Source organism: Diceros bicornis, chromosome 24, assembly GCF_020826845.1.
Source record: "Diceros bicornis minor isolate mBicDic1 chromosome 24, mDicBic1.mat.cur, whole genome shotgun sequence".
Classification (NCBI taxonomy): Eukaryota; Metazoa; Chordata; class Mammalia; order Perissodactyla; family Rhinocerotidae; genus Diceros; species Diceros bicornis.
The window spans coordinates 26,153,398-26,168,770 of record NC_080763.1 but is presented as its reverse complement, the minus strand read 5'-3'; the positions used below and the strand labels follow the sequence as shown (position 1 = coordinate 26,168,770).

The following is a 15,373-nucleotide window of genomic DNA, read 5'->3' as shown; positions in this document are numbered from 1 at the left end:
GTGGGTGTGTGCGTGCATGTGTGTGTGCACAAGGGTACATTTTAACAAAATAGCTATCTTAGTCTTTGGGAGTCTCTCTCTTCCCCACCTCCCAGTAGGGATTTATATGGAATCTGTTTGTGTCCACCCTCTGCTTTTTGTCCCAGTTCAGATTTGGCAATTCCACTTTAGCAGTGGCCTCAAGAGGGAGAGCAAAAAATACAAAGATAGAGAGAGGAGCTTTAACTAACTAAGCTCTAAACCTCTTTTACAGGTTGAGGGCAACCCAGTGGAAGAAAAAACATGTAAAGAATACATATCACTTCTCCTCCTGTCTGTGCAATTCAGAACACATTAAAATCATCTATTTTGATGGTCAGCACCCTCAGACTTTGCCTGGGCTTTACCACTGTGGTGGGTTTCCATGACAACAGATGAGCCAACCACAAAAGACCTTGCTGCCACACCTCAATCATCACCAGAATCCATACAAGTTCCTCCTTTACTAGGTCTTTCCTTCCTTCTGACTGGGAGATAATTCTGCAGTGAAAGCTAATATTTTAGCAGGTGGGGATGACGGAAGTCTGAAACATGAAAGAAAAAGAAATAATCCCATCGTATCCACTGTGAGCAAAAACAGCTGCAAGTTAACTTGGTGAGAATGGCCAGCCATATTGTAAATCAGGTAAGATTCATTTTGCACAGGGTTTCCCTGCACAGAGACTATTACTCAATAACAAAATGTTGATTGTTGTATAGTTTTCTCCCAGGCCTGTCTCCCTTTCATATATGAACCCTGAGTTTTGGGTTATTTGGCTCTATTAACCCTGCACTCATAAACCAAGATGTCATGGAAGACTTGTGTGGGTTTTTCTTCTTCTGGCTTACTAGTCTGCCACTAACACCCACTCCTGGGGAGAGAATCGCAGATTGACAAGGTCTCCGGTGACCTTCTTTCCCTTCCTGCCTACTGAAATGGCCAGAAAGAGAGGTCACAAAGGAAAAACAGCCCAAAGTGAAGATGGAACATGGACTGGTGTGGGGAGGGATGGACAAGAGAACAGAGAACTATAAGGAAAATGAAGGAAGAAAAATAAGCTGGCACAGACGAGGAGATAAAGGTGAAGAAAATCCAGCTAAATGCAAACTTGACTGGTCCTCATTTTAACCATGTGTCTCCTCCATTTTCTCTATAAAAGGAAGAATAGTATAGGAAACAGATAAAAAAGCAAAGCTACACAATGTCTAAATGAGAGTGAAAGAGACAGGAGGGGAAATAATATTACACACGTAAAAATTATATCCTGAGCATTAACATTTTAGTTGACACTTATACCTAGCTCTTAGGACACTAACTTACATAAAGAGAAAAAAATAGTCAATATATAGCAAATTCTTTATTAGCCACACAGGTCAACTACGAAAACAATTTTTCTCTTTCATAGTCCCTAACCCACTATTTCTTAAAATGAGTTTCCTGGACCTACTGTATCAGAATCACTTAGTTTTGTTAAATAGAAATTCCTCAGTGCTACCCAGGATTAAGACTATCTGGAGCTGTGACTTGGGAGTCTAACTTTTAACAAGGAGCCTTGGTCATTTTAATAGCCTCTAAAATTTGAGATATGCTTTCCCAATCTTTATACTACCTGTGTTGAGTGCAATTACCTAATTATGTTGAACTTGCAAAGCATGCTTTTAAAAGTTACTTGTGAAACATCTCACATACAGCTAGAATTGCTCCTACTGCATGAACAGATGGGTCTGTTATAATACCATAAACGCCATAATAAAGCCTTTTCCTGCAGGTTTTATCTGTTAATACCTCAGAGTATTTAATACAATCCAGGCTATAGAGTTTTTCCCATAAAAAATAGCATAAAATAATTATAAAAATCCTCATATGATCTCACATACAATTTATGTAAAAATAATATTTGGAGCAAGATACAAAAGAAACAAAATTATTAAGCTGCACATTAGTTCACAAGTGATAGAGTCCAAAATAAAAACCTGGAAATCTCATTTAAAATTGCAGATTCTCAGGCATTATAATTCAGTGGGTTGAGGGAGGCACTCAGAATCTACATTTTAACAGGCAAGTTCAAGGGCCAAACTTTAGGAAATGTTTAGTATAACCTGGACTGGCTTGAATCAGTATTTCTCAAAGTGTGGTCCTCAGACCAGCAGCATCAGCATCACCTGAGGACATTTAGAAATACAAATTCTTGGGTCCCATCCTAGATCTAATGAATCAGAAACTCTGGAGGTGGGATCCAGCAGTCTGTGGTTCAACAAGCTGTCTAGGTGCAATTCATTTAAATTAGCACTTAGAGTCGGGGTTCTCAACTTTGCTGAACATTAGAATGATCTGCAGTGCTTTAGAAAATCCAGTGCCAGACCACTTTCCAGACCAACTATATCTCTGGGGTTGAGGGAGGGGCTGGGCATCAGTAATTTTTAAAACTCCCCAGGTGATCCTAATGTGTAGCCAAGGTTGAAAACCACTCACTTAAAGCAATACTACTTTCCTCACTCATGAAGCACTGGGATAGTCACACCCCTAACTCACCTATTGTAACTCACACTGTTTTGTCACCAAAAAATTATTTACCATTATTTTGGTTTCTCTAACTGATTTTGATCACTTCACCCTCTTGGATGTCAGTAGTATGACAATGTTCAGATCACTGCATAGAGCTTGAGAGAGGAAGGAAAAAAAGGGGCATCTAATTTGTTGTTGGATCAAGTTACTTTAGTTAAAATGATTTGAAAATAGAAAAGGCTGAGTTTCTAAAACGTTCCTTCAGCTACGAGCTTCCTACTTCTAGATGAGAAACACACACAATGGAGGGAGAAAAGCTACCCTGGGTCTTCTTTCTCCAATCTGCCATCAACCCCATGATTATTTCCTCCATCAACCTGGGTGAGTGGGCTGGGAGTCACTTACCTCCTTTAAATTGCCCCATTTGTGTCAAGGTTACTTTGTACAAAATGATAAGCATTACCCATTAATTCTCTTCTGTACCTCCTACACTTTCCTCCAAGCCTAGGCTCTTAGAAAGGCTTTTTCTTTCTCCCTTCTGATTTCTTTAAAAAAGACTTTTAAAACAGTTACCCTGTGGGTTTGTCATGCTTTTCCATCCTCTAATCTGTAAGTTGACAGACAGCTAATCATTGTTATAATAAAAATTAGTTATTATCATTACACTAAAAAGAAAATGATGCCAAATCCTGCATTTCCCTCCAGGTCCAGTTAAACGCCTCCTCCTCCATGAAGCATTCCATGTCAGCCCCTCACAATATTAATAACATTCCTTTCTGTCGATTCCTATAGTTTTTCCTATAGTTATATTATCATGCACTGCACTACCTAGTGCTCAAGTGTATAATGATGTGCACTGTTTTTGAGTTGTGTGATATAACACCATACTTTTCTTTCTAACTCACTGGTAAACTTCCCAAGGACAAACACCATATCTTCTAGTTTTTTTATCTCTCTCACATCCACAGCAGAGTTCTGGGCAAAAAGCACAGAGCAGAAATTCAATAAACATTTGACTATCATTACACCTATTTTATAGATCATCAAAACCATTTAACCATTATTCTGGCTTCTCAGATACTTTCTCCAAGTTAGAAAGCAAAACTAAGATCAGCATCTTGTCTCTAATTTCAGTAACTAAGTTGAGCCTAATTCTTACAGATCAGAAAGCATATTGGCTCAACTGTGTGTGTGTGTGTGTGAGAGAGAGAGAGAGAGAGTGAGCCTGTCACCCAACCCTAATGCTTCTCATGCAATGCCTTGGAACTTCTATGAAAATTAAATACATTTTAGTTTTTATAACTCAATCTTTGCTCTTATTATCACCTTCCAGTCTCTGCTTTTGTCCTTTTTAATTATTACTAGAATTTAAGAACTATTTCTCAGATATGTTTAAACATTCTTATCATAGAAACCATTACAAATCTTGAAATTCAATTTTAATAATTGAAAAGACATTTGTTCCTTACGGGTAGCATTTGCATTTTAAACCTGGTCAAGGCTGAGATGGTGTAGAATTTCAAAGCTGATTTGAATTGGTCATGAAACATATTAAATTTTCATTCTAAAAACAATACTCTATTTTGAGAAATCGTGCTCCCTCTTTGGAGAAGCATAAGGTTTAGTGATTCATAATGTGAAAGTTACTAAGAGTATTTTGGAGAATAAATATACATTACCTTCAAATATATAGTAAACTTACATTAAAGATTTTCATTGCATTTTTAACATATAAGTAAATTTCTATGCAAACACAATCTATCCCCTTGATCACACATATTTCTGTAACCAGTGTAAATAGAAAGGTACTTTAGAGATGTGTGAAATGTAGAGGATGAGTGAACAGAATCTATTATGTGATTAACTGGGGAAAAGAGAACCCAATGGTATGGGAAGTGATTCTCTAGACAGCACAGGAAAAGCAATAGAGAAAAGATAAAAATGGTGAAAACCTACAAAAGGAACGTTGCTCTCCCCAAAGACACAAAAGAGGATTTGAGTGATGCATGTACCTTAGATGGAGAGTAGACCATGGTACAAAAAGTATTCTTTGGACAGGAGCTAAAGAGATGGCAGCACCCAGGAAGAGGAAGTGCAGACAACTGAGGGCTGAGGGCACTTCCCTGGCTGCTCCAAAGTTCGGGTAGCTGGGAAGCTATCCAGAGAAAAAGTACACCCCAAGATCTCCAATACCAGCCGAGAAAAGAAACATTGTATCTAAGGCGTTATGGAAGAGAAACAGATCTGCAGTCTAATATTAAGCAAGAATTCCCAGGTACTACCTGAGTCAACACACTTGGCACGTTGCTCTACAATATTTGTGTTAATTATACTATTTAATAAAATTTTATTATAATAATGCTTGCCCTGTATTTTGGATTTTCTCAGGGGTGCTGGGGAAAGGAGAACTAATTACAGGAAGAAATTCATATTACAAATTGATCAATTTAAATGTTACACCTGTCTCTGATGGAAGAACTAGGCAACATACAACTGGAAAGAAAAATATTTTTCTAGGAGTTATATTGGCTCTCGAAGTCATATCTATGAAAGAAGATTGTTTCTCTCCTTAATTACTCTAACCAGGCTCCCAGTTCCCCGAGGTTTATAAAGCTACACTGGGCTTATCTCTATTCCCAGATTTCTGAGCCCAGGGCCTTTGCCCTGGTGCCCTCCCAACTTGGCCTAGGATGCTTTCTGCATAACTGGCTCTTCCTTGTTATTCAGATTTCAGTTTAAATATTACCTCCTTGGAGAGGAATTCCCTCAACTAAACTAAATTAGCTTTCTCAGTCACTTTAACAGTTCTCCTTATTATAATTCTCTGGGTATCACTATGTCATGTATTTCTTCTGTGTCTTTGTTTATGGTCTTTTTCCTGCCCTAAAAAAAAAGAACCATGAAATCAGGAAATTTGTCTTGTCTTACCATTGTATCTCCATTGCCCAGAACTACGTGTGGTACATAGTAGGTACTCAATAAATATTAGTTGAATTTGTTACAATTATTCTCATAATTATTATAATAACTATTATTATTGTTATAATTATCATTATTATCTTAAAGCAGCCTACTTTTGAATGATATTTACTCTAACTTTAATATCTATTCCCTTTGCCTGCTTTCTTTTTCTTACTGGCACTGAGCACTATGTGTCTTTGTATTACGTATTTATTCGTTCATTATCTATCTATTTTGCTAAAATGTAAGCTTCTTTGTCTATTTGGTTTACTTCAATATCCTTCGCACCTAGAACAGGTCCTAGCACATGGTAGGAGCTCAATAAATTATTGTGAATGAAGCCAATAGTCTTGTCATGATTTTTCCCCTCCTTCATCTTCTCTAAGCAATGCACAAGCAACTTGCTGCTTTGCTGTCGGTCATTGAGTGTCTTCTTCTTGACCGTGTTGTTGGCTCTGTTTCTGCTACCCTGGCATGCCCAGATGTTCTTGGCTGATGTAAGTAGAGTTGTTCAATATGGCTGAAGTATTCTTTGTTTGCCCTGTCCTTCATCAGCAGGAATTTGTGCTCTATTCAACTCTTCAGCTCTTATTCTAATTTCACTCTCCAAAGTCACAAACCTGGAGATAGTCATTCACGCCATGACTGTTTCACTATCACTACCCACCTTGAGACACTTGGAAGCGAGAAGAAGGAAGTGAGGGGAGAGCTTGGCAATACTCCAGAGTCACTCAACTTCAGGAGTCATAAAGCAGTCACCACAACATGCAACACGTTCTGGGTGAGATGGATTAATTCCCATCCAGAATTCCTGGCCACCTCAAACGAACTTCCTCCCATGTGATCACACACCTATTGCAAGCCTGCTGCAAGAAGGCCACTACGCTAGCCTCTACAGGAGCTGCAAAATTAAACAGCATATAGATCTTACCTCTAACAGCTTATCATCCAGGAGGAAAGTGAACATCTACAAAAATAATGCTAAGAAAATGCCCCTCCACACCTACCCAGATCTCACTGTACCCCTCACGTATGTCAGCAGTTCACCTAGTGTCATCCAAGCAAACTTGATAAAACAGCCCCTTATTTGTCAGCCACTCTACAGATTGAACTCTTGATGCTGGGGATTAAATAGATATGAGGTCGCTATATTGCAGTTAAGTTAGGTCATGCCTAGGACAGGGTATCTCAGAGTATGGTCACCAGACCACATATATCGAAACTACCTGGGGTATTCTAGACCCACTGAAGCAGAATCCTGGGAGTAGGCCTAAAGATCTGCATTTTCCACATTCCCCAAGTGGTTCTTCTGGATACTAACTTTTGAGAACCATTGGACTAAGACTTATGCAGGATGGGACAGTATTTCTGTACATGGTAATGAGACCAGTCCTTGCTTGTGCTGATGTAGTAGTATAGTGATGGCCATTCAAACTGTTGCTATTGGTCAGTAACCCCACCCTCTATCTGCCTCTCTAGCAGCCCTTATGATATGGGAGCTTTCTATGATCTATGCCTCCTTTAACAATCTGGCAAGTAAACAACATTGGCAACTATCAATTCCAGTCCTTAGCAACTGGTTGCCCAATTTTGAGTTGGTTTTCTGAAGCCAAGAAAAAGAACGTGGGTAGATATTAAGCAAACAAATCTGACTGCCATTGATCATGATTCTCACTCATAACCTGAGGTTACCAAGGCCTGATAAGGAGAGCCAGCACAGTGATTCCAAAATGTACTGACTTAGAAATCTCTAGGAGTAGAAACCTGGTATCCACATTTTAACAAACACTTAAGTTGCTTCTTTAGCAATTCATACAATGCTGGTTCATAGACCAACAGTGGGGAACCAGTGATTCAAGTATAAGTTCTGGGACAAAGATCCAGCTCCTAGAGATGAAAGCTTCATCATAGTCATGTATACTTCAATATAGGCTTAATTACTTAACTAGGAATATGAATAATGGCAGCTATTTATTCTAAATCTACAAATAACTAGAAAGTTAACTGCACCATTCCCTATCTCTCACTCTTTCCTATCAGATATATGATGTTTAGTCCTCTAAACTGGCTTTTCAGAGGATACTTCAATGACATCACAGATGAACTCATGCTTAATATGTCTTAATATTAGCCAGCATCCAAGCAGGCCCCCAGTGATTCTTGCTTCCTGGTATTCATGTCCTTGTGGGGTCCCCTCTCACAATGAAGAGAGCTAACTGTGTAGTCAATACGGCATTAGGAAATGATAGAATTCGACATCCAAAGCTAGGGAATAAAAGACACTGCCACTTCTTCCTTGGCTCCCCTGGATCACTTGCTATGGACATGTAGCTGCAATGTCATGAGGACACTCAAGCAGCCCTCTGAAGAAACCCATATACTGTGAAACTGAGGTCTTCTGCCAATAGCCAGCACCAACTCACCATCCGTATAAGTGAGCCATCTTAGAAGTGGACCCTCCAGCTCCAGTCAAGCCTTCAGATGACTGTAGCCCTGGTGGATGTCTTAGCTGCTACCTTATGGAAACCCTGAGCCAAAACCACCCAGCTAAACCACTCCTGAATTCCTGATCCACAGACACTGTATGAGATAATGAATTTTTGTTGTTGTCGAAAGCCACTACATTTTGCAGTGATTTGCTATGCAGCAATAGCTTATACACCTAGTTGAACCCAAGATGGCATCAGAACTCCAGACTCAGGACTCTCTCGGTGGCCTTAGCTGAGCAAGCAACCCGGGCAAACTTCCTTCATCCCTTTCTTCCTCAATTTACTCTATTAAAAAGAAGTTTCACAATAGAGAGGTTTCTCTTTTAAAAAGCCTTAGGAATAGCCCTACTGTATCAAACAGGATTGGTTTTAAACGAACATCCTTGTACTTCTCTACCTGCCAGGGGAGTTGTGAAGCTTAATTAATTACAGATCTTTGGATGAAAGAAGCTCTGAGCACTGAGAATTATCATCAAACAGGACTAGGAAATATGAAAAAAAAAAAAAAAGACATTTGCTCTCTTCGCTTGCTAAATCCATTTCACCTAAGATTTAGCAAAGGCTGAGTCACCTATTGTTTAGAGAATATTCAATTTTTGCTGAGTACAGAGTGGAATCAAGCCAGCACAGCAGCAGAACAGGGAGTTCCTGTCCTTTAGCTTAAAATAGGCCTCTTTCCCAAAATAAACCCCAACCCCTCTTTTAGGGGACAGCATGTGCATTTGGATCATCTGAGTTTTCAAGGAGGAACAGTGAGATGAAATAGACGTGATGTAAGCCCCATCTAGAACTATCTCCATTTATAACCAGAGGCTTCCTAAACCATGAGGCAGACAACCCCATCAACACTGATGTCTTTCCTGGACAAACATTAAGTGGAGGAAACATATTTGGGGGGTTCTTTTTAATGTTCTAATGATAATGCTCCTGACAGAGGAAGCCCGGGAGACCAGAACTGATTCTCCACATAAGAATGAGATGGTGGTTGGTAGAGGCCAGGTAGTACAATGGAAAAATTACTAGGGCTTATACCCAAAATTCAAGAGTTCAAACCCTGGCTCCTCCACTCACTAAACAGATGACCTTGGTTGAGTAAGTGACTTAATTTCCCTGACCCCCAACTTCCTCATGGCAAAAATGCAGCCGCTAATAATATTGGTTGGGCTATAAACCCCAAGGCCATCATGTCCTCCCTCCAGGCGCCACAGACCTCCAAATACCAAAGGCAGTGCCCAAAGAGGAGGAAAAACTAGTACACTGGGCCTTAACACTGGGGGTTTCCATCACTCAGGGGTCTTGTCCATCCTCCCAGGCCTTAGGAAGTAAAGTAAGGCCTGGGGCTTGCTACCTCACTCTCCATGGCTCTTTGGGGCTTTCTCTTCTGATGTGTGTCTTTTCCTAAGGAGCTGCAGAATTCCAACTTGGAAAGGCCTAGGCCCCATCTCTTGTATCTACTCCTTCTTCTCTGGGGTTTCTCAGCAGGCATCGAGGATTGGGTTTTCCCCTCACCAAAGTGGTAAAATCATAAAGGTAGTCTGGCTTTTCTTTTAGGCTGCTCAGGTCTGCCCAGGTTCTCTGTGTGGTGCAGCCTAGTTTACCAGAATCCTGCTCAGTGTTTGGGTGGCTGAAACCCCACCTAGCAACAGAGTGGTTCCTTTACATTGTTTCACCCGCTCTGTGCATATATTTACCTTAGTACTTTGTGGGGAGGAATGGCTGGTCTAGGGAGGAATGGCTGGTCCAGACCACTGCTATTGTAATCATGCCTGGATAGTATAATTATCTACCTCACTGTTGTAATGATCAAGAGAAATAACGAGGATGAAAAGGCTTGTAAACATTAAAGTATGGTACCCAGGTTAGTTATTATTATAGTCCCAGTAGGATCAATACCAACTCAAAAGGGCCTACTGCATAAGAAAGAAAGAGAAAAAATGTGTGTAGGTGGCGGTGAGGCAGGGGTGGGATGTGGGGGTTCAGGGTCGGGGAAGCAGGCTATGAGCAGGACCTCTCTGCCTTTAGCCACAACGGATTAGACCAAGAAAAGTTCTGCTGGGCTGGAGTAGAGATGGTGATCCCAGGATTAACTTACCTTGTTGACTTCATTAGACCTAATCATGCTGACCGTCGTTGCTACATGACTTGGAGCTTTCTCAGATCCCAGAGCCCTAAATGCATTGCTTGGCGTGTGTGTTAAATGTTCAGGAGATGAGAGGAGGAAGAAAGAAAGTGACGAAAGGGGAGAATGAAGACACTCAGGTAGCACTTACCACTTTTGTTTTGTTTATACCATGTGACATGAGCTCCTTCAGCAAGCTTGTTGATCTTCATTGTGTGGGTTTCAAATGACCTCAAGGACTCCCACTCCACTCTGCTCCCTACACCAGTGCCGTGAACCTCCCCACAGAGCCACCCTACATCACATCACAGAGAGACACTCACCAGGAGTGAAGGCCTCATCCTAACAGAACAGTAAGTCTAGGTTACATAGACCTAGACTAGTATAGACTAGGATGGACAGAAAAATCCCTGTTCCAGGACTAAGTCCTGAATTCTAGGTCTAGTCTTGTTTCTGACACTTACTAGCTATCTGACCTTGCTGCCAGGAGTCTCAGTTTTCCCATCTGTGAAATGGGGATGTTAATACTTGTCCAGTCTAGTCACCCTAGGACAGTTGTGAGGATCACATGTAGAAGCATTTGGTATACTGTAAAGTGCTTCAAAATGTAGAACAGTATGACATGGACACTGCCATAGATGACACTAGACCATTCTTTTTTTTTGTGTGTGTGAGGAAGATCAGCACTGAGCTAACATCTGATGCCAATACTCCTCTTTTTGCTGAGGAAGATTGGCCCTGAGCTAACACCCGTGCCCATCTCCCTCTACTTCATATGGGACGCCGCCACAGCATGGCTCTACAAGCAGTGCATCAGTGCGCGCCCGGGATCTGAACCAGCGAACCCCAGGCCGCCGCAGCGGAGCATGTGCACTTAACCACTTGCACCACCGGGCCGGCCCCAATGCTAGACCATTCTTATACATATGCCTCTTCTTTATTTCCTCCCCATCATTTCTCTCTTCTCGTCTGCCCCACTACTTACCTCCTATGCTCACTGTTCCTCTTCTCTTTTTCCTCTTACCTCTGCTTATACCTCAGGTGTGTGAGCTGTACACAATAAAATCCATGTGTGTTGACCAACCTCACTGACAGAGTCAAGACTAAAGTGAAATGGTGACTCCTAATGGAGAACATTTTTGGTAACTCATTAAGTAAGGGTCTGTGTCTTGATTATAAATGAGGTTTGTGGAGCAAAGCCTCTCCCACCAAAACAAACAACTTGTATGACTTCTCCTCTAAGCACAATATTGAGGTAATAACTATGGTAATAGCCATTGCATGTATAAGAATCACCCAAAAAACATGTGAAAAGTGCAGATACCTGAGCCTCATCCTCAGAGATTTGGGGCGGCACTCAGAAATGTGCCCTTTTCATGAGCCTTCCCCCACTCCAAGGGGATCCTGATGCCCACTTTAAGGAACCCTGAAGCCGAGACATTGTCAATGGCATGCCTAGTAGGAGTCGACTCATATTACGCAATTAAATATTTCCCCAAAGTAGATGAGGCTTATGGAGGCCAAAAATAAATTGGAGGAAAGTCAGAGAGGCAGCCAAAAACCCAAATGATTAAAGCTCTGCCAAGAATGATTTATGAACACGGGAAAAAAAAAAAAAATATCTTCTGTTGTTGACTCAGTGACTGCCTATAGACAGATAATTGGTCTACAAATATTTATAAGACATTAACAATAAGAAGGTCCAGGAATTATCTAAGATTTGACAAGGTCAAATCTCAGACTAACGGGATGAAATCAAGGAAGAGGCAGTTTTAGGTCTGCAATCAAGGAAAACACTCACATACTGAGATCTAAGACATTGTGAATTCACCTCTGCAAAGAAAATGATGGAAATTGCCTTATCTGGGTGCTACTAGAGAGCAAACTAAATTTGAAATGGAGGACAAGGGAGTCAGGTGGCATTATGACATTTTAAATTCCAAACCTTTTCAGGGAGGTTTCCCAACATCTCTCCTTGAAACAGGATTAACCCTGATATGCCCTTGTGCTTCAAGTGCCAGGTGGTGATCCAGGTTAGGTCCTCAAAGTTTCTGGTCTCATCCTCCAACTGCTCCTGTCCCCATGCCCTGGCTGGCACCCAGCAATTTCATGCTAATTCTGAGCCCGCCCAGAGCTTAAAGAGACTCTGTCATAGTGCCCCTCTGCCATGGTTTGCAACCTGAAAACATTGATTATTCACAGTGAAAATTAGCTATCTAGGTCAGTGGTTCTCAACTCTAGCTACACATTAAATTTACCCAGAAAGATTTTTTTTTTTAATACAGTTGCCTAGTCCCTATCCCAGACCAATTAAATAGACTGTCTGGTAGTAGGGCCCAGGCATCAGTATTTGTTATAAGGTTTCCAAGGATTCTAATGTATGGGCAGAAGAATATTGATATAGATAATGTTTCCAACTTTGGCTGTACATTAGAATTTCTTTGGTACATTAGAATTTCTTTGGTACATTAGAATTTCTTTGGAATAGTTTTTAAAAACAATACCAGGCCCCATTCCCAGAAATTTAAATTTAATTGGTCTGAGATGAGACTCAATTATCAGTATTTTTTAAAAGCTGCTTAGATGATTTTAATGTGCAACCAGATGGAGGAGAACTCTCCTTATGGGAAGAGCTCCAGCGTGTCAAACTCTAAACCTATTATTTCCCTCCACCTTTGACCTCTCCCATGCTTATGCCCCCCAGTATGAACCCTGCTTTTCCTGCTAAATGTCCTATCTCAGTTAGCAGCTTCACAATCTTCTCCGTCACCCAGGCTAGGGATCCTTGAAGTCATCCTCTCTACCCTCTTCCTCATTCCCACACCAAAGAATTGGCAGAACGTCTTACATATCCATTCCTTCCTAAGGCAGTATCCTTCTCTCACCAAGAAGGTTAGTATAACCTCCTAATAGATCTCCATACCCCAACCTCTTATCTACTGGGGCAGATTGATTGCAATAATGGCTCAAATTTTTCACACCTACCTATAACCACACCCTCAGAAGTGTGAGTTTGCAGTTCCTCTCACCTAGAAACAGGCTGAGGAGTGTATTTCCCCAACCTATGAATCTGGGTTGGCCTTGTGACTTGCTTCAATCAATAGAATGCAGCAGAAGTAATGGTGTGCCAGCTCCAAGCCTAGGCCTCAAGAAGCCTTGGATTTGTCCATTCTTTTCCTTGCTTCTCTGTGATTGCCATAAGAAGGTGTCCAGGCGACTCTAAAAACAAACCTAGGCTAACCTACTAGAGGATGAGAGACCACACTGAGCAAAGCGAAGCCACTCAGCTAAGGTACCAAAGCTGTGAGAGAGCCCAACCAAGATCAGCAAACCAACTAGTCTATCTGCAGCTGACCGCAGATGCATGAGTTAGCCATTGTGCCTCTAGAGCAGGTCAGCAGATCTGTCCAGCCAACCCAAGACTCATGAGAGATAATAAATGGCTGGTGGCTTTAAACCACTAAGTTTTGGGATGGTTTGTTACACAACAATAGTCAACTGATATGTTTGCCTGATAAAAACCTTTAGTCATAATAAAGCTACCATTAACAATAGTAATAAGACTTCTAGGAGATATGTACACATATATTCTTACAAAGAGGAGATATAGAACCACAGGAGGGGTGAGAACAGTCTGGGTGTGTGTGTGTGCATGTGTGTGTGTGTGTGTGTGGTCTAAATTTTCACACCGATGATAATATCTAAAAAAACATCTAGATGATCACCTCATAATTGAGGACTACTATGCAATTTCAGCACTCGCACTCATACGGGTCTACAACTGCTCTGGTGCCAGTAGTAGGATATTAATAGTGATGGGCCAGTAGAAAGAACAGAGGTGGACCCAATACATAGAATATGTAATAACACTAAGCAAAGGCCATAGCCCACTGTGCACTATGCAAACAGTATTCCCTGGGGGTTAGAGTAGGGAAAAGTGAGGCAGAGAATTGAGTGAATACACAGCAGACAGCATGGGAAAGGCTGAACTGTGAGTGACATGGGCTGTAGCAGATAGTACCTGTTCACATCATTCATGGAGATTTATTTTCATATAAATCACAAACTGGTCACATGAAACTAATATTGCTTAATTTATTTTTTTTGTATTGTTATTTGTAATGTATAAACTTGCTTTGGTTTTACACCTGTAGCAGAGCATGAAACTTAAGAAATTTATAAGAAATTTTACTTTTGTAAATATTCAAGTAACATTATCGTAAAAATAATTTAACACAAATTGGCGGATGGGGTGCTGCCAACATTTTTTACCTTTAAAAAAGATCTATTCATCATTGATGTTTGAGAAACTCTGTATCAGGTTGTTTAATCCTCATGTGCACACTCTAAAGATGATATCATTGCCCCCAAGTAATGGGTGAGAAAGTGGATGATGAGAAAGGTTAAGTGACTTGCCCAAGCACATATCCCTAGAAACTGGCAGAGCTGGGATTCTGATTCCAGGTCTGTTGGAGTCCAAAGATTGCATCTTTATGTTATGGGTCAAGTCCACCTCTCTCTTTAAAAACTTCTCCACAGCTCCCTATTACGTTTAAATTAAATTCTAGTGCCTCAGCAAAGCATCCAAGGTCCTCCAAGCCATTCAACCACTTTGTCGGCCTGGTTCCTTTCTGCATCTTTCAGTCCACACTCCTTCAGCAACTTCAGGCAGCTCACCTCTCACCCTTCAACTCCACGCCTTCGTGCCTAGGAATGCTCTCCTCTGCCTTTGGAAAACTTATGGGTCTTCATGGCCCAGCTTAACGTTACCTGTGGAATCTTTTCTGATGCCCAGACCCCATCACCACTATACAAACTCTGGAGACCTGATTTTCTTCCATCTTACGTTATCATGACTTGTTTAAATATGTCTCCTCCAACAAATTGAGAATCTGCTCCTTGAGGGCAGTGATTATGGTTACTTTTTATTTTCATGAAGATGATAGAGTAGGTTTCTTACAGTATAAAGACAATGGTTGCTCATTGTAGAAAACTTAGACAATACCAGGAAGTAGATATTAAAAAAAGAAACTTTAAATCACCATCACTTGGTGATATTTTCTTCTCATATCTATCATCTTTTTAAAATATTACTCAACTGAGATAATGCTATAGATCCAATTTTATATTGTTTCTTTTTTATTAAATTATTACATCAACATTTTATCATATCATTTAATATTTCTCAAAAATTTGATTTTTAATGGTTCTAATTCCATCACATATGGGTTCCATACTTTATTTAATGTTTGTCAATCTTTAGGCATCTAAACAATTTCC

The 15,373-nt window shown here is 40.6% G+C and overlaps 1 protein-coding gene across 1 annotated transcript in view; it reads right to left on the bottom strand.

The window, feature by feature from the left end:
- Window positions 1-15,373, bottom strand: part of NRXN3 (neurexin 3) — a 1,476,736-nt gene that overhangs the window by 1,249,675 nt on the left and 211,688 nt on the right. The window contains 1 exon segment of the mRNA XM_058567468.1: window positions 6,251-6,262. Coding sequence (XP_058423451.1) covers window positions 6,251-6,262 — 12 coding nt within the window.